The sequence below is a fragment of the Ochotona princeps genome, chromosome 3 (assembly GCF_030435755.1).
Source record: "Ochotona princeps isolate mOchPri1 chromosome 3, mOchPri1.hap1, whole genome shotgun sequence".
NCBI classification, from domain to species: Eukaryota; Metazoa; Chordata; class Mammalia; order Lagomorpha; family Ochotonidae; genus Ochotona; species Ochotona princeps.
Genome location: NC_080834.1, coordinates 117,677,192 through 117,699,875, shown reverse-complemented (window position 1 = coordinate 117,699,875; position 22,684 = coordinate 117,677,192). Strand labels below are relative to the sequence as shown.

General features: G+C 40.5%; 1 protein-coding gene across 1 annotated transcript in view; it reads right to left on the bottom strand.

Moving 5' to 3' along the window:
* The window catches only part of LOC131479844 (contactin-associated protein-like 5), a 556,228-nt gene that overhangs the window by 448,030 nt on the left and 85,514 nt on the right, over positions 1-22,684 (bottom strand). Inside the window, exons 2-3 of the mRNA XM_058661311.1 lie at positions 22,552-22,656; positions 10,653-10,846 (exon numbers count right to left, since the gene is read on the bottom strand). Coding sequence (XP_058517294.1) covers positions 10,653-10,846; positions 22,552-22,656 — 299 coding nt within the window. The remainder of the gene's footprint in view (positions 1-10,652; positions 10,847-22,551; positions 22,657-22,684) is intronic.

The window sequence follows — 22,684 nt, the reverse complement described above, 5'->3', positions numbered from 1 at the left end:
GCTGATAGCTCTGGAATGTGTTCTCCAGGTCAGCTCACTTTTCACTGTAAAGTGACGTGCAACCACCCATTCATACTCCCTGTTCTGTTGTGGGTGTTTCCTTTATACTAGGCCACGTGCATGGGTCTCATTCTCACCTGAATTCTGCCATTTAGCTGCCCATAGGAATACTGACGTTCTGAGAAGGCAGCACTAATGAGCTACGGGCAAAAGACAATTTCAGAAACTGCATCGATTGCATGGCTTTCAAGTCACGTTTATCATTATGCAAAAGTAATTGTATAAAATATTTCAATTTTATCTCTGTGTAATAAGAGTTACAGGCCAGGTAACAAATTACTGTTGAACGAAAGGAGAGAGAAGCAAAAATCATATTGGACATGGTTTCCTAGAACTCTCATTCATTTTACAGACAAGACCCTCCAAATAATATCTGCCAGAAAGGATTGTGAGTATGAAAAAGTTCAGAAAAGCAGTGTTCTATGTTCTGAGACATGACTCTATATTTTGGAAAAGAGCCCGGATGAGCAAGAAGTCACTTGTTCCTGGATTAATCGAATCAAGAGAAATTGTGACGGGGGCCTGGGGTTAGATTTAAACCGGGTTGTAAAAGGCAAGAAACACACTCCAGAGTTGAGAGTGGGAGAACTGGGGAACACAGAAAGGTTTTGGAAAAATTTAAGATGAAGGTGTTATAGCAAGCATAGCGTTTGTGATAAAGAAGCATGAAAATGCTCAAATAGCAGTGACTTTGTGCTGGGTGTACTGGGAATATGAGAGGTTGTGCATAAACTGTCTGTGCAGCCAAGAGGTTCAGACTCCAATAAAGCAGTTCAGCTTTGTATGGAGACCTAGGGGATGTCAGGAACTTGTGTATGTGTTTCCAAGAGCTTCCACAAAAAATCATCATCATACTGAAGGCTTAAAACACGAATGTGCCCTCTCACGGTTCTAGAGTGCAGAAGTTCAGCATGGAGGTTCAAGCAGGACCTGGGACTTCAGAAAGCTCTAGGGATGAACCCTACCATGTTTCTTCTGAGCTTTTCTTGTCTCCTGGTCATGGGTAGTTCTACTTTGTCGATACATTGCCACTCCAGTCTCTGCATCCTTCTTTATTCTAGTTTGCCCGCATGTCTCTGTCTTCCCTCCTCTTCAGATAAAGGCATCGAGTGTTGGGCTTAGTTTCTGCATAGATTCCATGATCGGGGTCAGTTTGAGATCTTCACTCAGCAAAGATCACTGTCTAAATAAAGTCACAATCTGAGTTCTGGTTCAAATGAATGCAGTGCAGATGTTCTCCAATGCACTTCAAATCTATCTATGCACAACTTAAAAATGTATTTTTAGACATACCTACTCTATCTTTTCCTAACACCTGCGGCGATCCAAGCTTTTGCTTGCATCGGAAGCTTTGCTGGATAGATTTTTTACTTAGTGGAAGGAGGTTGAGGAATCCATGTCAGTAGTACAACAAACAGAGAAAACTGCTTAAACCTTTGGCAATCAAGCCCACCATTTGCTGAACTGACTTGGAATAGCTCACTTGGAGCTCACTCTGAAATGACTGCCTAATGGTTCTGCCACAAAATCATTCCAAATATGCATATAAATAGTCAAAGAAAGTTATGCTTAACAGAGTCACCTGGGAATAGATTTCAATGAAGTATGAATTTTAAAACAGATTTGTTGTGAACTTTCATCTCTGTAGGTGATTGCCTTGTGGCCAGACCCATACATGTTCTCCATTTATTCCTCTCATTCACCACGAACACTGACATAAAAACAGATGTTTCCTCCATGCTGGGAGTTAAGAGAGAAGCATCACGTGGTATGGGAAATGTTGACTTCAAATAGAATCCCAGAGATCCCCTCTCTTTTACACAAGAACCTGAATTCCATGACCTTGGAACCTGCAATGGTCCATTGCGAAGGAAAATATAATTGGGTGTGTGAGCATGGTTACTTGAAGGTACTTGGGATTGTACACTCCATGACAGAATGGTGCCTTTGGGGATAATCACAGTCTTCCCAGGAGTTTAACTTTATCTAAATAATCATATAGATATTGTAAATTTTGGTATTTCTCATACATTAGGAACATTGGGAGCCGACATAGCTCAGCTCAGTAAGTTCTTGCCTCACTGTAATAAAGGCTTAATAAACATATTTTTAAAAAATGTGTTTTTTATTGGAAAGTCAGATATACAGAGAGGAGGAGAGAAAGTGAGGAAGTTCTTCTGTCTGTAGATTCACTCCCCAAGTGATCCCAGTGGCAGGAGCTGCGCCAATCCGAAGCCAGGAGCCAGGAGCCAGGAACTTCTTCCGGGTCTCCCTCATGGGTGCAGAGTCCCAGGCTTTGGGCAGTCCTCGACTGCTTTTCCAGGCCACAAGCAGGGAGCTGGATGGAAAACGGGACTGCCAAGATTAGAACCTGCACCCATATGGGATCCTGGTGCATGCAAGGCAAGTACTTCAGCTGCTAGGCCACCTCACTGGGCCCAGCTTAATAAATATTTAATCTATTTGAGCCACGGGGCTCAGGGGTGGAAAATGCTGCTCAGAGTGACATGAGTCAAATGTAGCAGAGAGTCCAAGCTTGGATTTGAGAAAAATCCAAAGTTCATTTTCCAAATCCCTCTAGAAAGGAGAGTTTATTTAAGTGCTTTTGAATTAAAGTGATTTCAAATGAAAGAATGTAATGCTGATACAGTTTAAATAAAAATTCCTTCCTCCCCTATCATCTTCTCATCTACCCACAGAGTCAAGTTATAAGTTCATGGCAGAATGGCATCTGTTGTTGAATAAACAAAAGTCATTCTAAATGAAACACAATTAATTCAAAACCCTTTTTACTCCATCCACCCAACACTCTAACAAGTCATGTCTAACTATAAAATGCGTACTTTTCTTTTCTTTCTTTGTTCTTATTTGAATAAAGAAATCAAACAAGGAACTGGACAACGGAGCAAGACACTCCACAAATTTTCAGTGTGACCCTTCGTTATGGGTCACGTAGCTTACAAAAAGAAGAATTACAGTCGTCTCAAAGAATTGTGATTGCTTCATTTTAAACTAAAGCAGCTGGCTTCTCTATAGTTAAATAGCCAGGCTTTTGTTTATTGTGACTGTGCCTTGTGTGCTGAGAAGGACAAAGGTTTGAAGTTTCAATGCCTCTCTTCTAAATCCCAGCCCCAGTTCTCATGGTGGAGCAGGCAGGGCTCATGATTAATTCCAGTGGTTCTTATTGTTTGATTGTTCAGTAAAGATAACCTCTCTTTTGCAGGAATGACTTCATAAATTGGGACAAAAATATTACTTAAGGTAGACATTCAAAATATGTTGCCGATATTATCGTTTTTAAAGTGAGAAAAGTAGATGCAGGCAAAAACAAAACACAAGCAAATAAAGTCAGTCATTGCACAAAAACTTCAATTGCAACATCACCAATTAGTGCCAGTGTTTCATAGGTGGATCGAACCTCGCATTGTCTTACAAACATGAGTATCAGGTGGAGAGGGATTATCTCATGAATTTTTCTGGCCTTTACTGACAAGACTGACGTCACCTCATGGACAAATGTTCTCAGTTTGATTGCTGTGTTTACGCTGTGACCTGCAGTTACTGGCCTCCAAAGGCAGCCAGTGTCCATGAGGACAGGCAGAAAGCATGCTATTTTCTCTGTGTACTTTCTGTACTACGTTAGGGTTTTGGAAACTAATGACACAAGCTCAAAGTGACTTTGAATAATTTATATATCATTGCAATTTAGTGCCTGGTTGTATTAGCAAGACTTTACTGCAGAATCAACAAAACAAAATTATATGTCATTTAGTTACTATGAGTAAGGCTACAAAATAAAATATCATAATTTATATTTAATAAGACAATATTGTATAATATGCTGAAATTTAAATGTATATCCTCATGTGCATATATGTAGAACACATATTATTTAAATCTATATACTAGCATGTTTAAGTCTACATGCAATTTCTTCATATGGGGACAGGTGTGCACAGAGGGCTAAAATACCAATTAAGACTCCTATATTTCACATCTAAGTGATAGGATTTATATCCCAGGTCCACTCGTGATGCCAGCTTCTGCTAATATTGATCCTGGTAGACAACAGTAAGCACTCAAATAGTTGAGGCAGGGCATCTACATGTGAGGGATGTCTGTGATGAGTTTCACACCACTGACTTGAGTCTGGCCTACCCATGGCTGTTGGAGATGTTGCAGGAGTCACGTAGTACATGGAAGAGGTCTCTTTTTTTCTCTTTCTTTCTCTTTCCTTTTCTCTTTCTCAGTACCCCCCGACTCATTCCAGCCCTCCCTTCAAATGAAACTGAATAGTATTTTAAATGCATATGTAAACTCCAAGATAATGTACATATTCTATCTTAAAAACTGGAAGCTCATTTTTAAAGTCTCACTTAAATTTTTGTCCTTAAATAAAACCATTTGTAAAGTTTCACATTTTCAAGAGGCAAAAAAAAAAATTTACAAGATATTCTTCTGTTTTTGCAAATGTAAAAACCAGAATTTTTAAACCGTGCAGTTCTTTTTTAAAAAACTTCTTTAAATATTACAAGTCTGAAAACACAGCCTTTTATAGGATACACTGGCATTCCATTACATGAAATTGACTAAGCCATTTGTTAAGGTGTCATTTAATTGTCGCACTAATTATTAATGAAGTGAAAAATCTGTCTCAGAAAGAGAACTCAGCAAATCATGTGGAAGAAAGGAAAGGTTTATAAAGATATCATTAACATTAGGATCACTAAGCAAAAAGTGATATAGCCCTGGAGTCTTTGCAACAATTTATTTGTTGAAAAGTCTGAGGGCTGAGTCAGTCTGAAGCTTCATCCTAGTGTCCTTGTTGAATCCAGAGAACCAAGAAGTTGGGCCATGTGCTGCTGCTTTCCAAGGCATATTAGCAGGAAATGGACTGGAACTGGATCAGCCGTGACTGCTGCCACTATCCCAGTCCAGGACCTGAGTCTTCTTGAGCAGGTTTTTGTTTGTTTTGGTTTGGTTTGTTTTGATTTGTTTTTTTTTTTTTTTTTCCACACAAGACACAGAGAGAAGCTGGTCTGGTTCAGTGAGGTAGAGGGAGCTGGTTGCAACACAAAGACTAGGAAGCAACTTCATTTTTTTTTTTTTTTTTTAGTATAAGCTGTACGGGCAGGCCCTGTTGAATGCAAGGAGGTCAAATATCTGATCTACAAACAGAATTTGACTGGCAAACACATCATCCTACCTTAAGTAACAAGGAGGCTTAGGGTATCCCTCCCAACCTTCTTTTATACATCTATACTGTAATTTTGACAGTGTCTGAAAGCACCGTAGCTTCTAGAAAGATCACCAGGGTGCAGAAGACTGGAGAAGAGGACTAGGTAATAGAAGCATTAGGGAGGAGAGGGCCTGCCTCAGTGACCTGGATGTGGGACACGGTGGTCTGCACCCATTCAGTATTTTCCTGTCCTTTGCACTCAGATTCCTCCGCATGCACACAAGTGAGCTGAGTTGTCTGGAGAAGCATGGTGTTAACTCATTCATGCCTGCAAGCTTGATCCTGAGGTTATACATTGTTTCCATTATGCAATCCCTGCTCTCAGTTATGTTAAGGTGCCATTGAAGGGCATGGATAGGACAAAGATTGAACTGAATCAAAATAGCTTATGGGAATTAAGTTCTTGTCACTCACTCTGCTGGCAGCTCAGGCACTTTGTGCTCTCCTCTTGCCCATCTGTGCATCTTTCTGGCAGTGTGCCCCTTCCCATGTGTTCATCTTCCCTCTGATGCAAGGAGGCCTCCTAAGTCACTGCATGGGGAATTGGCTCACAGATGCTTGATGCCCGAAATCACATTCAAATAGGATGGGATGTCAGGGGTGCGCAATTCACTGTGACAGATTTTGGGTAATTTAACAAAAATAAATAAATAAATAAATAAATAAATAAATAAATAAATAAATCCCACCTAGGATGCACAGAGCAAATAAAACCAACCTGGAGGTGGGCATTTATTCTACAATTGGGAAAACGGCACAATGTGTCAGAGTCGCTTATGTGATGCCTGCCTCCAGCTCCCAACTCTAGGTTCTTGTTAATGTGAGTATAGGAAAACAGCAGCAATGGATCAAGCAGTTGGATGCCCATGGCAGGTGTCCAGGTATTTGGACCATTTTCTGTTGTTTCCCAAATATATTAAGAGGCCTGGAATAGAAGCAGAGCATCCAGTGCTCAAATTGGTGAACCCTTATGGCATGCTGGCATCACAGGAGCTAGCCAATTCTGTTAATTCTTCAAGTCAGCAAGATTATGGGTTGCTATTACAATTTGATTTGAGGCTACAAATTAGGACTGTGGACTAAACACTATCAGAACAGGAAACTTACACAATAATGCCATTATCTTTTTCCCTATATTTATGCACCTTTTTGATTATTCCATAGTGCCTTTTCATATTTGATTTTATATTTTCAGGTAATGGATTCTTGGATGTTCTTAAACATTTGTAGATATGAAGAAATACAGAATCTTATATTAGGGCTAGACAAGAATTATACAGAAGCAACACAAAATCTAGGACAACAAAATATTAAATGTGTGCAGTAGCAGTAGTATAAAAATTCATTTGTTCAGATATTCCCGCAAATCAAAATGTATTTTCAAATACTACTGCAGCATACAAGACGAGAAGATCTACTGAAGAGTGGCAGAAGCCAACCACTGATGTGCTGTGTCATATTGCTTATTATCTGTTATGATCCTTTAGAAGTAAATTAAATGAAGACTGTGTCTTTGAGCTATGCTTTCATTGTTTTAATACTTGGAAGTCTCTTTGCCTCACTGCCAAATCCGAAGTCATTCAGCCAGACTGGTGTCAACTGAACATCTCAAGTGCAGACCCACACTCTACACCCAGAATCTTGCTCTAGCTCTGACGCTTGCTCACAGGACTACAAGATGACTGCAATTGCTGAGCCCACCAGAGTAGCTATCTTTAATTAGTAACACTTAGCATGCAGTTTAATAATAATAATAATAACCTTGTTTATCTTTTATGTTTACCTCACAGGAAGCATAAAATAAGACTTTCGAGAGCTGTGAGAGTCAGTGTCCTCCCGGCACCACAGCAAGGGCATCACTTGCATTGCAAGTTGGTGGTGATCTCAATTGTATGCAGCATATACAGAGTCCAAACCCAGTTGACACATACTTCTCAAAGTGAATCCCCAGCAGTACTTGAATTTTGTTTTGTTTTGTTTTGTTTTGTCTTTTAGAAATGAATGAAATTGCTTAGCCTACCTAGGCTAGGTGTTTCAGAAATCATACAGAAGATAGCTAGCTAAGTGCCCCAAGAAATGGTAAACTGGCATGTTCTTGTTTTTGAGAATGTCTCCCTTATGGATCATACAAGGTTGGACCCCCATTGTGGCTAATAAACAGCAGGAGTCTGAACCTCCATCAGTTTTTGAAAATTATCCACAGCATTTCTCTGATTGGTCACAGTGAGAGGCCAACATGTTTATCTATGTTGATGACAAAAGGGGCTTTGATGTTGTGTCTATGGGACAGACTGTTTGTGGTTTTGTTTTGATCAGGTTTGAGTTCCTGAAAGGCATTTTAGAGCCCCATCCTAGGATGCTAGAGTTAGGGATAATGAATGAATTCCAAGGCTTGCACCTAGCTATATACTTGTCCCCTAGGTTGGCCAGTTGATACTTAACAACAGAGTTGATGGTAAAAATAGATAAATGAATGAATAAATAAATAAATAATTGTAAGCACAGGGATTGCAAGCTTAGGAAGACAGGATTTTACATTAGAGTTACTAGGGATGGGGCTAGGTTACATGCTGGCCGAGATAAGTCCCAGTTAGAGATGCATCACCCCATCCATACTAGAGCTCCAGTTCAAGTCCCGCCTACTTTGCCTTGCATCCTGCCGTCTGCTAACACAGTGAGAAGTAGTGATCCAGGTTTTGCCTGTCACTCAGAAGAAGGACAGGCATGGCTTTCTGGTGTGGCCTTGTCCTGCCTGTGGAGGGGAGACTTGTGGAGTAAAGAAGAGGCTGGATCTCTCTCCTCCTCTCCTTCACTCACTTCCACTCTCAATCGTAACCTTGCTTTCTCATTTGTTGCTGTGCCTTTCAGGTTAACAATCTCATCCAGAGCACAGTCTGGTGAAAGTGACAGGCATGTTTTACTCACTATTCTGATGCATTTGTAAAACAACCTAAGGGTTTTGTTTGCTTGTTTTGTTTTGTTTCCTTGCTTAGTATTCATTTTTATTGGAAAGTCTGATTTTCAGAAAGAAGGAGACACAGAAAGACATATTTTCTGTCTACTGCTCATTCCCCAAGTAAGTGTCTTCAGTGAGACTTGAGTGAAGTGTCTTGAGTAAAGTAAGTGGCAAGACTGAAGCCTACCTGAAGCCAGGAGCTTCCTCTGCGTCTTTCATGTGGGTGCAGGGTCCCAAGGCTTTGGGTCACCCTCGACTGCTTTCCCAGGCCACAAGCAGGATGGGAAGTGGAGAAGTTGGGCCATGAACCAGCACCTACATGGAATCTTGGCAGATGCAAGATGAGGATTTAAACACTAGGCTATCACGCCAGGCCCAACAACCTGAGGTTTGACCTGTACTCTTATATTTACAGCAGCACAATCTATAATAACAAAGACATGGAAACAACCCTGATGCTCATCAGAAGAGGAGTGAGTGAAGAAATGCTGGCACATCTACTCCATGGAATACTACTCAGCCACTTGAAAAATGAAATTTTACTATTTGCAACCAAATGGTACAAATAAGAGACCCTTATTCTCACCGAAATAAATCAACCCCAAAAGGACAAATATTACATATTCTCTCTGAATTAAGGCAACCTTCATGCAAACACACAAGATCAATAAATGTAAAATAGGTAAACATGCATGTACATATAGCCATCCAGAGGAACAGCATAACAGAGCCTGATCCATTGAGATGGGGAGAGGCACTGCAGCCTGCATCTCTGTTTCCAAATCAAAGATGGACTCCCAATGGAACGTTTCAACATATCTTGACAATAGGATGGTAGATTGTGCCATTGTCCTCATCTGCAAAGTCAGGAAACATTTAAATAGCAAACTGATGGAGTTATGACTGTTTTTGTAGGACTGTGCTATTGTAATGATATGGAGAAAATTAGTAGGGGGTAGGTTCAGAGAGGGGGAACCTCAGCGACTGTGGAACTATATCTCAAAATAAATTCCTTTCTTTGTTTCTTTATTTCTTTCTTTCTCTTTCTTTCATTCTTTCTTTCTTCCTTTCTTCTTTCCTTCCTTCTTTTTTTCTTTCTTCTTTCTCTCTCTCAAGAAGAAAAATAATAGTTGATCTAAACTAGTTTTCCCCAAAGAAGCAAGGTGAATTTTCTGTCTTCTTCCCATTTCCCATTGGATAATACAAAGGAAACCTTGGGAGCTTGGTGTGGGGGCAGGGGAGGAATGAGAGAAGGAAAGATTTGTTCACAACTTGGAAAAATCTTCACTCCAAAACAGAAGATTTTCTACACTGATAATGTAATTCAACATTTTAAACGATCACTTTCACCATTCTTATTAAATGTAGTTCTGAAAGCTTTAGCCAGAGACATTCAGCATGAAACAGCAATCAAAGAGTTAGAAAGAACATGTAAGATCAGGCCCATTCACAATCACTATAAATAAATAAAAATATATTGAAATAAATTTAGCCAAGTATTTGAGGGAGCTGCATAATGAAAATTATGAAACACTAAAGAAAGGAATAAAAGAAGACACAAAAAATAGGGGGGAAAATCTTCCAAATGTATATATCAGAAGTATTAATATAATCAGATTCTACATTTTAACAAAAGTAATTTACAGAATCAATGTGACACCAATCAAAATACAGCAATCAACATCCATATCAATATCACAATATCCTTTTTAGAAGTGGAAAATAAAATGCTAAAATTCATAATGAAATGCAAATGACTGTAAATAATAAAGCAATCTTAAACAACAATTGCAGTAGCAAAACAAAAAATGGCTAGGCAATCAAGCAACAATCTTCAAGAATCATCACAGAGAGTTACAATATTTTAACCCTTCCGGTTGTTTTCTTTCCCAGGCCAGGATTCACAAGTTAGGAAACTCTCATCAACTGACATAATTGAAGTGGTTGGGCTATGGCAACGTATTTAAACTGTTTGACATTTAATTAAACAAGCAACTAAATCAATAAATAAACACATACAATCTTCTTAACAGACTTAGTGGTGTACAATAATCCTTAAAAAAGTTCGTAGATCATGAACTTGAAACCTAGTGCTTACTTGTCAATGAACATGGTAAGAACTTCTTGAATTTTTTCAGATTGTGTGGATGAGAGAACTGAGACTCATTCCACAAACTACCAATTTTCAGGGGAAAAAAACACATATTTTTCAGGAGACATCCTAGCTTCCTGGTGAATGAACAGGGCTGGAGACAGTACTTACAAGTGTCTATTTCTGGAGATGCCTATCAGAGGTGCTGAGTTAATGATAATGTGTGCATCATCAGATGACATAAACAGTCACTGCTTACCATCAACACTTCCAGTTTGTGCAGTGAAAGAGAGAAGACATCTTACCCAGATGCTGTCTTCTTGCCTATACTGCTTCCAGTTGTGCCCTGTGTCGCTGAACATCAGGCTGTAGTTCGTCACCCAGTCAGAGCTTCCATATCTTCCCTGTGTGGCCACTGCTGTAATCTCCACTCGGTTTCCGAAGTCTAACTGGAGCCACTGTTGGGCACTGGAGTCAGCTGGGGACCAACCACCAATTCCTGAGTGAAAGCAGAGACACACAGAAAGCGTGGTAGCAATCCCCTATGTTGTTACAAGGTTCAAGTGTCAACAAAGAAACAGTAGCCCCACCTTTCAATGACTTTGTCCTTAATCCCTTGGTATATCCCTGCAATTTTTCCTTCCTCTATCTTCATGGCAATTCCTGCCATGGCATAAAACACATTACTAAGATCATACCCCCTACAGCTTGCCACTTCTCCCTTAGCCATTACAGTTTCTATGCCTAGTGGGGGTATTTTTTTCCTCCTTCTTTATTTCCTTCCTTCTTTGCATCTTCTCTCTTTCTTTATTCTTTACAACTTCAGCCTAGATTATAGACACACAAAGCAAGTCTTGCTTTTCTCTCAGTTATCTCCTTCCTTTCTTCCTTTTGGTCTCTTTTATCCCGCTCCTCTTTTCTCTGCTCTCTTTGTCTTCCAAGCATGCACTGTGATGTCAGGCATTTTATTGAACACACAAAGGTGGACGAATACTGACTTTAACACTAAGGGACATTATTGGTTTATACATTACTTAGTCAACAGATGCCCATTGAACACCAGAACAAACTGCATACTTCAGAAGGAGATACAACCCCAAATACGTTTTGGGATATTTAAAGGACCCTTACAAGAGGAAACAATCAATAAAAATGGAATCACAGGGTGCATGGCACTGTAGAAGGTGTTTGAGAAGCCTGCCAAATACAGGGATAGCAGAGTGGCCACATGAGCAATTGCAGTTGTGTGCAGAGGGATAGTCATAGAGACCAAGTAGGGAAGAAGGGAAACAAATTTTGGAAATCTCAGCAAGTTGGAAGAGTATGTGTTGGATCACATGTGGTTCAACATACTTTACACACAGTGGCCTTCTGACATTTAAACAGGCCTCTGACCCTGGACTTCATTGCTGTCAGACTTGAACTTTGCAGAAGGTTAATACCATCCTTGGTTAGCTGGAAGGCTACTGGCTCAGTTGTTCCTTCTACATTTCACTGAATAATGAGGAAATCATTGTTTTCTTCTGAACACAGTGTTGACTGAATTTCTGAAACCTTAGTGGGGTTATAGTAGACTGCCCTACACCATGGAGAGACAGCTGGAAGCCAAATGCTTTACTAATGACCTGTTTGGGACTTCAGTTTGGGAGTGAATTGGATTTTTCATTTAGAGAAGCAAATCAATAAATTTCATTTCATTCAAACTCTGCCACTGCAGGTCATGCTAGCGGCATTCCCATCTACTTTCCTGGAAACTGAGTCCATTTCTAGGTTATGCCTCCCCACTATAGTCTCCCTTGAACAAATCATGACAGGTAGACATAGGAGGAGAAGGACATGGAGCACACTCCACAAGATGTGGCTTATGTATCCCCGGTACACAGCTCCTCCTTGGGAGCTTCTGTTTGATAAAGGCTTTACTCCTCCTCTGAAATGATTGAAATGATTTAATGGCTGGAACAACGAAGTATCTACTGGATAGTACACTTCATTAAGTGGTGTGTGCATGTGTGTGTGTGTGAGAGAGAGAGAGAGAGAGAGAGAGAGAGAGAGGGAGAGAGGGAGGAAGAGAGAGAGAAGGAGGGAGAGACAGGAATGCGGTGACAGATACTGCTGTAATTCACTAAGAACCTTCTCTCTGCCTTCTGTGGAGATTGTAGAGCAGCAGGTGTGTGGTGTAAAGGCAATTTCCAGCTTTCCACAGAAGCATTTGTGTGGCTACGTGGCCAAACTTTGCAGCAAAACAAAGAGTGAATAAACGTGGAATGTTGAGGCCAGTGGTCTCTTTCCTCGTTGTTTCCCTTGCCAAGAGTGAGGCATGTGGATGACGGAAAATGGAGAATGGCAGGGTCTCAGAATGGAATTGCCCTGAATCCCTTCAGTGTCTTTGGTGAGGATGTGGAGAAGGAATTAAAAATCACATACGTATCTTATTTAAATCATTGAAAATAAGAATCTACTTGTTACTGAAACTTAGCCTATTTTCACATATACACAGTATCTCAAGAAGTAAACACTATACCCACTATTTCCTTGAAGGAATTAAGAATCAGCACATCTTCTAGACACTTGGCAATTCGGTTCTTTTTAATATAGTTGTGCATTAAGCTTCTAAAATGCTAGTCATTAGTGAGATAATTTGTAAAGAGGAGATACTGGGAGAGCAATCCTGAGGTATCAGGAATAAAATTTCATTTTTATGCAACAACATTGTTTTCATCAACAAGTTCGCTGTTTTGCATCCTTCTTTCACCGATCTAGCTTCTCAATGATACCAAAAAGATTTGCATTCTGGGAAACCCAAAGCTATTCTGAGCTTGCTCATTGTATTTCCACTCAATTTCTCCTGCTCTCCATTGCACAAAGCTTCCTTGTTCTATTTTGTATTCATTGTTTTTTTTTTGAATTTTCATGACAAGAAATAGGAAGAGAGTGGCAAATATCTCCCCTCTGCTGTCCACTCCCCAAATACCCACACCAATCAGGAACTCCACATGGTATTCCACATGGATGGCGAGAATCAGACATAAGTCCTCATCTGCAGATTCACAGATGCACATAAGCAAGGCAATAGGGCAGGGACTCAAACCCAGATCCTTCCAGAATTGGATATGGGTATCCCAAGTACTCTCTGAACCCTGAACCAAACACCCATCAAACTTCTTAGTTGAAAAATACGCAGAATTGTGAAGCTGGCTTTGTGCTGAAGTGAGTTAATTCATTGTCTGTTAGGTTAGCATGTGCTGTTCCATTTTTCATCCTCCTCCTGCAAAGGACTCTAGGAAAGCAATGAAAGATGGCCCAAATAGTTTGGCCACTTCACCCACATTGGAGATCCAAGTTGAGTTTCTGCCTCTGTTTAGTGAAATTATATTGTTATCCTTCTGTAATTTTATCTTTTGTAATGAGCACACCATTCTAGCATAAACTAAAATTTTTATGATTCCGTTGCAATTCATTAATTAACTAATCAACACATACAGAAACATGAGAGCTGGTAGTATGATAGGTTAGACCGCTGCCCCATACTGGTATTCCAAATGGATGTCAATTGATGTTCCCCAGCTCCACTTCCAGCTTCACAATGCAACTCCCTGCTGATACGCCTTGGAAGGCAGCAGAAGATGACCCAACTGTTTAGGCACCTGCCATCCAGGTGGGAGACTCAGATGAAGCTGCTGGCTGCTGGTTTTGGTCTGGCCAGGGCCCACCACTGTGACTACTTTGCCATTGAATCTGCAGACAAAAAAATTTCTACATCCCCACTCTCTGTGACCATTTCTCTCTCACACACACACACACACGAAAGATTATGTATTTAGAATATATATGAAAGATTATCTTTTAGAATAAGATTAGTTAAAGGTAAAATAGACGGCATTTAATGCCATGAATATAATAAAAATACATTTATAATAGTAGTCATTATATACTTACATAATATATAATTATATAGTAAAATATTAATAATATAGTGATAAGACAAAGTAATAAGGCTTATTAGAGGTAAAATAAGTGAAAAATTATCCATGTAGAACCTATATATGAAAGATTATCCATTTAGAATAAGACTTATTAGAGATAAAATAGATGGCATTTCATACCATGGCATTTCCATACCTAGTCTGGTTTTGGAACACAGTCTGACCAGGAAAACAACTAAAAACAAAAGAGTTAGTGTGTGAGTCTCATAGATTCATTCATCTTAGGTAAGAATTTATCTTATTTAAGGACTCGTAATGCTGTAGGCATATTTAGAAAATGACCAGGAAACTACCTGGAATGACTCACACTATCTTATATTATTTATTTTATTCAAACGTCAGATATACAAAGATGAGGAAAGACAGAAAGGAACATCTTTTGTAATTGGCCACAACAGACAGATTTGAGCCAATCCAAAGCCAGGAGCCAGAAGCCTCTTCTGGGTCTCCCACACAGGTGCAGGGTCACAAGGCTTTGGGCCATCCTTGACTGCCTTTCCAGGCCACAAGCAGGAAGCTGAATAGAAAGCAGGGCTGCCAGGACATGAACTGATGCCCATATGGGACCCAGCATATGCACGACGAGGACCTTAGCCACTAGGCCACCTCACCAGCCCCTCACTGTATCTTTAATCATTAACCAGGTTGGTTTCTCTTCAAGCTAAAGTTTGAGATTTTTCTTGGACAAAGTCATCTGATAACTATAATGAATGAAGCAGGAGAGGAAATGATATAAATATTTAACATGACACAGTGCACAGATGGGTAGCAATGACATCTACAACATGTTTGGAACACTGTGGGGTCTCTACTTCCGCCTCTCCACTTATTTCCCCCATGTTCGTGTGTAACAGGATCTGCGTCTGAGCATTGACCTCTGGAGCAGAGAAGTCACAGAATGAAGAACTGGGCACCTTCATTTAGCTCCTGAGCAGGTATAGGAGAGCCAGATGCTTCGCTCTGGCACTGTCCAGAGCTCCTCCACAGGTTCCAGGTAAGGAAGGGGAGAGTTTACGTCACAGGGAGATCCAGTAATTGGAGCAGAATGTGCTGTGTCTGACTTAGTTTGAGCTTTATGAAACTAAAATTTGAGTGCAATGGTTTATTGACAAAGTGACCCAGTAGTCCAGATGAGTTGTGGGAGGTGATGAGGAAGGGCAGGACCTACTGTAGTAGCATAGTAGCTAAAGTCCTCAGCTTGCATGGGCCAGGATCCCATAGGGGCTCTGATTCATGTCCCAGTTTCTCCAAGTCCCATCTAGCTCCTGGCCTGTGGCCTACAAGAACAGAAGAGGATGGCCCCAGTCCTTAGGACCCATCACCCATGAGGGAGACTGAGAAGGGGCTCCTGGTTTCCGGTTTTGAACAGGCTCAGCTCCAGCCATTGTGGTCACTTGGGAGTGAATCAGTGGACTGAAGATTCATATGCCTGCATCTACTTCTATCTGTATATATGACTTTCCCATTTAGGTAGAAAGATGGATAGATAGATAGATAGATAGATAGATAGATAGATAGATAGATAGATAGATAATACCAATCTGTGATGCATCACCCAGCCCTAACTTCTGTGACTGAGCTCATCTCTAGCAGTGTAGGATGAATTTAAGAGGAATCTCAGTAGGGGAGGGTTTTGTATATCACAAAAACTTTTTGAGATTTGGAAAACCTGCCATTGGGTTGGGCCTGATTCTGTTGGGGGTGGTCTCAGGACTCCCCTGCAGCAACTGCATTACCACCCCATATGCTAGTGACTCACACCAACTAGAGCTCCCCCCTCAACCAGAGAAACATCTGACCAAGAAGAAACTGCCTTCTCTGGGAAGCTATTCCATTCCCTCACCAACTCCCTGTATTGCCCAAGGCTTGCCTGAATCAAATTGCAAGAGATTGCACTGTTTCTTGGCAGCGGTGATCTCACGGTGTTTTCTACAACTTGGAACCTCCTCTTGACTCCAAAGGATCCGGATTCTGGCTCCTTCCCTGGATTTCACCGTTTCCTCCATTCCTGACTCCAGAGAGCACAGCCCAAGGGTCACTTCAACCAGAAGACTTAGTTGAATCTATATCAGTTCAGGTACAAAAGAGCCCTCATCTCAGCTCCTCAAATGCCAGGCCTGGAATCGGAGGACGTGGACATTGTCTTCCTCAATCCTGTGTGCCTGTGATAATTGCTGGTTCTTTTCAACTACCGTACAACTTTCATGTCCCTCGTAAATGATGGGTAAGGTATATTTCTATGGGCTTCATCTTAAAAATGATCTCACTCTTTGTCAGAAGGTGTTACGCACTTGTAAACTGTTGGCTTCTTTGGAGTATTGTGTACATGGATATTGTTTTGAAGCTCTAATGAATTCATCATCTTCTACTCTAGTTTTGTCATAAATATGATGTTTTCACTAACAAATTTTGGTGGAATTCATGTTGCTTTAGCAATTCTTTGCAATCCCATGCCTTCTCTTTCATAAAAATTAAAAATCACTGTTCAAAAATTCCAGAATCCGTTATCATGAATTTATTTTGATGCATCAAGAAGAAGTACTTGCAGACTTTATCATCAAGTGCATTTTTCAAGGATGACTTCAAGACTCCCTTATATGTCCTATGGAAAAAATGATCATAAATGAAATTTCTTATTATCGCAAAGGCTTCATTTTAGATATATTCTTATCTAGAGATACCGTGGCAATGGAAAGTTACTCTTTTGACAGGAAGATGATGAGTGTACCCCAAAACATTGGGGAGAGGGCAGGTTGCGCAGCTCAAGAAAAACTGGAACGTAGGTCACATATTGTTTCACTACCATGAGATGACAGGAAATATTTCAGTTAATCACAGGCCACATATAGGTCAGCAGTCCCATCGTGTTACAGTAGAATTGAAGAATTCCCATTTCCTAACACTAATGAGATGATAGAACAACACTTTCATATTTATGTGGGCATGCTGATTTAATCAAAATTACTGCATTATCAAAGGTTTATAGCTATCACCTGTAAATGTATGCACAGTGTATAATACTTGATAATGATAACAGATGGATATTGCTGATTACAGCAAACAGCATCTTCTCTGCTTCAAATAACGACCAGGCCAAGAATGGGAGTGCCAGAGCAATGGAAGCAAACTACCAAGAGTACAAGCTCCTCCCTATCATGGACCTTTAAGCTTGTGAGGGGAATCATAATGCAACAAGACAATACCACCCCCTCTCAGCTTGCAGGTAATGATAGGTGGACATCACAGGTGGACAGAAGGAACTGCATAGGTGGTAGGGGGAGTGGCTTCCAAGTTCATGACCCTGAACTAGCTGCCTACCCCACAGAAGTTTGACACTTAGCCTAGCTGAAGAAAGAACTGACATATTTGGCTTTGCCTCCATGTGAAAGAAGAAACAAAGCTCCTACGAAATTGCAGAATGTTTCTGTGCTATCACTCTCATTGTGATATATAGCTGCCCCAGGAAGAGATGGGGCTCAGAGCATTCCAATATCTAGATGAAGAGTCTTCCCCACAAGCATATTAGGCCACATTATAATTTGGGAAATATTGAGATCACCAAATCACTCTCTCACAAGCTGTGAAAATCTGGTCTTTGTGCTTAGAATACAGGCAACTTCATTCAAAATGCCAAAATTATCTGGGGGAATGTAACTATTATACCAAATACATCTTTATGCATAATAAGAGAGCACATAAGCATGAATAACGCTATTAGCTAACCTGGGGTAGAATTGGATTCAAACCCAACCCTACCACAGATTAGCTCTGTGTCCTTGAGTCAGTGACTTCCCTCTTTTCAGCCTGGTTCCTCCTTATTGAAAGTAAAAATACCAAGTATGTTAGAGTACTGATATGCGCAAAAAACGTGCAACTGATGCTTCCAGCATGATTTCCTATGTGTAATGATTCCGTCTGCTTTAATATCCCCCATGAGACCATCCAGGCCTGCTGAGGTCCTGGCCACACCTTCAGGTGGATGGCACAAGCACCGCCCACCCATTTCCTAACCGATTAAGAGACCACCAATGGGTGACATCATACCTGTAGATTTCTACCCAACAAGGAGGGGTCAGGGAACTCTTAAAATTCCAAGACCCTTCCTCAAACCTTTGGTTGTCTCTCCCTCCCTCTTTTGAGAGGCATTCCACCTCCTGGCTTTTTTTTTGGGAGGCGCTTTCCCCTTCCCTCCCCCTTCGATGTTCACCTGGTCCCTTCACAAGTAAACTTTTCTGTCTCCAACAGTTTCCAGGCTTTTTATTTCTATGATAAGCTTAGGTTGGTAACATTCCACATATACCCTAACCTTGAGATGCTGAACGAAAAAGACACACTGCTAAGAACAAAAGAAGCAGAGAGACACCAGGCTCTAAGATGACGCATCTCAACCTAAATGTGTAAATGCTGTTTAGTTGTTAAAACACTGGTTCTGAAGCAATGACTCTGCATAGCAACCAAGAACCTAGGTGATACCAAGTGCTCCCTTGTGTTTATGCCTGAAGCCTTGAGAAACAAGTGTGTAGCAACAAGATAAGCACAACCTGCTGCCAGCCATGCCTGAGAAAGTGAGGACATGACAAAGAAAGGAAGGAAGGAAGAGGACATTCTGAAGGGAGTTTCTGCATATCTCCCTGTGAATGCAAATGAGATTATTTCCATGCCTGTCTTTATCACCTCTGGTTTGAGAGACTGAACCATCCTTAGCGAGAGATATTGTAGCATTGGTAGTGCAATTGGATCCTCAGAGTGCTCAACTGCTGCCTGGAACAAATCCCTAGACAGCTGATGCCATGCTCCTTGAAGAAGTCCTGACTCCTGTGCTGTTTCCAATTTCCATCTCCTCAAGGATATCCTGATAGCGCAAAACTGCAAAAGAAACTTTCCCAAGCCTTATGGCTCGACAGTGTTTGGCCTTCAGTGCATCCAGAGAATATGCGGATGTGGCAAGTGTGTACAGATTCTGTGCAGTGTGAAGGCAGGATCGTCAAACCTCTTCACCCACTGAGAAGCTATAAATGCCTTGATTGAAGAAGCCAAACACTCCATGGCAACACCACTGTCATTCTAGAAACACACTCTCTCAACACACTCTCTCAACTTCCAGTCAAGCATTAAATGAAATAATAATGAAGTAAAAATAAAAATAAACATGAAGTGAGCGAGAGTGATTAAAATTGAAGGAGTAAATGGATATCTATCTGTCTGCAGATATGGAATAAAAAAAGATGAAAACAAATCCTACAAACCACTCCTCTCTTGGAGTCGACAGACTCTTCCTATTTCCCTTTTAACCATATTAAGCGAGTTAAATCCTTCTTTCCATCTTCCAGAAGATCTAACCCACAGTTTGATGGCCTCTCTCTGTGCCACCAGCTCCTATATTTCCTGCTAACAGTAAGTGCTTCTTTGAACCCCAGAGAAGTTAATGCTCAGATCAAAAGATTTCTTTACACACACACACACACACACACACACACACACACACACACACGTCAAAGTTGACAATGATAGATCCTTCTTAAGCCAAAATTATAGAGATTGATTTAGTGGCCTAATTTAATGGTGAGCTGACAGGCAACTTAATGCATCTTCTTATATTTTTTCTCAAAAGAATTTGTTTTTTCTTGGGAGGGGATGGAGACTTAAGGGTACGTGGAAGTGAGATAACACCAATTCCATTTGCCAGATCCCTCCCATAGAGGAGATAGATGAGTGAATGTTTATTCAGGTGAACAGAGCCATAATCGCAGATTGGGCCAGAGACACTGCGCTATGCACACACAGTCAGGAGTTACCCTGAGATCAGGCCCAGGGTTTCCCCAGAAACGGTTCATGAGTGACTGGGCTTTCATGGCTTTTTGTAGCCACAGTTTGGTGAGATACGACAAACGGCATGCAAGAAGCACTGTTGAAGGCAACATTAAAATTTGCCAACCTGCATTTCTCCTGGAACTACAAAGGAAACCTGCCAGTTACAGTTCAGTTCTTTAGCCTGCAATGAAAATGAGCTCTCAGATATGCACGTTTCATCTCAGACTCCTGAGGGCTTCAGCAAGGCAGGTGTTATTGGGCTACTTACTCGTGAAAAATTAAGGCCGAGACTAGGTAAGCATGTAATACATTATCAAAATCTCTAAATATTAGAGATAGCATTTGAATTCCAGCTGATTAATTCAAAGTTGTGTTTCTTTTTCCTCTACCCCTCTACAGCCTGTAAACGTGAGTCAATTTTTTTTATAGATTTATATAATGCAGCAATAAGCATGGCATCTAGAGTCAGCTGACTTAATTTTGAATCCAAGCATTTTCCTTTTTGAGTTATTTGGCAAATTTGTAACTTTGCTGAGTCTCAGGAACCCTACTGAAGGTGAACGGTGATAATGGGCATGTAAGTACAGTTCTGTGAGTTCTAAACTCTGCACTATAGGTGACATGCCATGGGGATACAGGTGCTGTGGCTCTGTAGGTTAAGCTGCTACTTGGGACACACTCGTGTCAGATCTGAGTTCCAGAACTGAGCCGGGACTCTGCTTCTGATCAGTTTCATGCTAAGGTGCTCTGTAGGAAGTAGTGGGTAATGGCCTATGTACTTCAGTTCCCCCCCTATGTGAGATTTGCTGGAGTTCCTAGATCCCAGATTCCCTGTAGCTTATCCTTGCCTGTTGTAGTTGTTTTGAAAGTGGTTTAACACATGAAAGAACTCTCTCTTTGCAAATCAATTCCTATTTTTTTTTCTTTAAAAGGCAATTTAGCAAAGGGTGGGAGAAATACAAAATTGTTATTAATTGCCTTCTGGGTCTTTGCCTGTAATATCATTCTCAAGCAAGGTATGCAATAAAACTTTGACACTGATGAACTTTTAAATTGCTGATCCCTTTACAATGAAAAACATGTGATACATAGGATAAATCAAAAAACCAATGTGCAACGAAGAATCACAAATCAATCTTGTTATTAAGGGAGATTCAAAATTCTGAATGAAAGTGTTAACAAATTAAACATTTAACACTGGAAAAACATATTGTCAATACCATAACGAGAAATTAGAACTTTCGAGAGATCTATTAGTGTGTCTGGCTTAGTATACCAATGGGAGATAGAGTTAAGTAGTAGAAATTATAATTAATGAGTAGATTGTCTGAAATAATATGCCATTTTTCCTTAACCTGGGAAAGTGTTTATAATATTAATCAGATATTCAAAAACACAAATAAGGGGAAAATGTTTTAATAATAGAAGTAACCCCAACTTCTTTGTATCTGCCTATTCTTTATCAAATAAACATCCGGATTTGATTACATGAGAACTGCGTGCACATCCAACATCATAATGGTCAAGGCAGTTGACACCAGGGAGTAGTAGTGATGGTTACCTATGCTTCATCATAGTTTGCTAGCACACATGGGCTACCACACTATGGTTTCCTTTACTGTAAGTAAAAGCCTTTTGTATATTTCCAAATCACAAATGTAATTTTATAGTGGAAAATTTTAGTAAACATTTCTATTATAGTATCTTCATAATAATTTCTTAGTAGGCGGTTTTTCCAGAAAATATAAAAATAAAACACTTTACTTTTCTCAAAGATTTATTGATTTACTTTTTTGAAAGGCAAAGTAACACAGAAGGAGACAGAAACAGAGAAAGATCTTCCACTCACTGTTTTATTCCCCAAATGGTTACAATGATCAGAGTTGGCTGGGACCAGTGCAAGCAGGCAGCAACTTCATTGAGGTCTCCAATGTGGATGCAGCAGTCCAAGCACTTAGGCTGTTTTCCGCTGCTTTCCCAGGTGTGTTAGCAGGGAGCTGGATCAGAAGTGCAACACTCACAACTGAATTAATTCTCACAAAATTTTAAAAAAATTGAAATGGAGAGTTGGGGGCTGAGAATTTTATTTCGTGGCTAAGACACCATGAACTTCACATGATACGAGGTAGTGAGTGATGACTCAATCCAATGTGCTCCTCTCACCCAAGGGTAAGCCTTGACCCAGCTCAGTCCTGTGCACGACAGGCATTGGAGGAGTAAACATTAATTTTCATTCTCTGCACATGTGTTTGCATTTCTTTCTACCATTCATATAAATACAATAAATCAGCAGGTACATTTAAACTGGGATTCTATGTGTTTAGTGGAAAAAAGTGAATTTTCTCTTCCTTCCTTATACAAATATGTGCTTCTCAGCCTTTGAGTGTTGGATTTGAGTGTCGCTACTTACCAACTCTCCTGTTGAGCTGTGCTGCGCTGGGAGTACCGGTGAGATCGGAGGAGCTGGTAAAAGCCATTGGAGAGAGCACAGCTGCTAAAGGCTCAACACAGTTGTCTACAATGGTGGGAGAGAGAGAGACCCA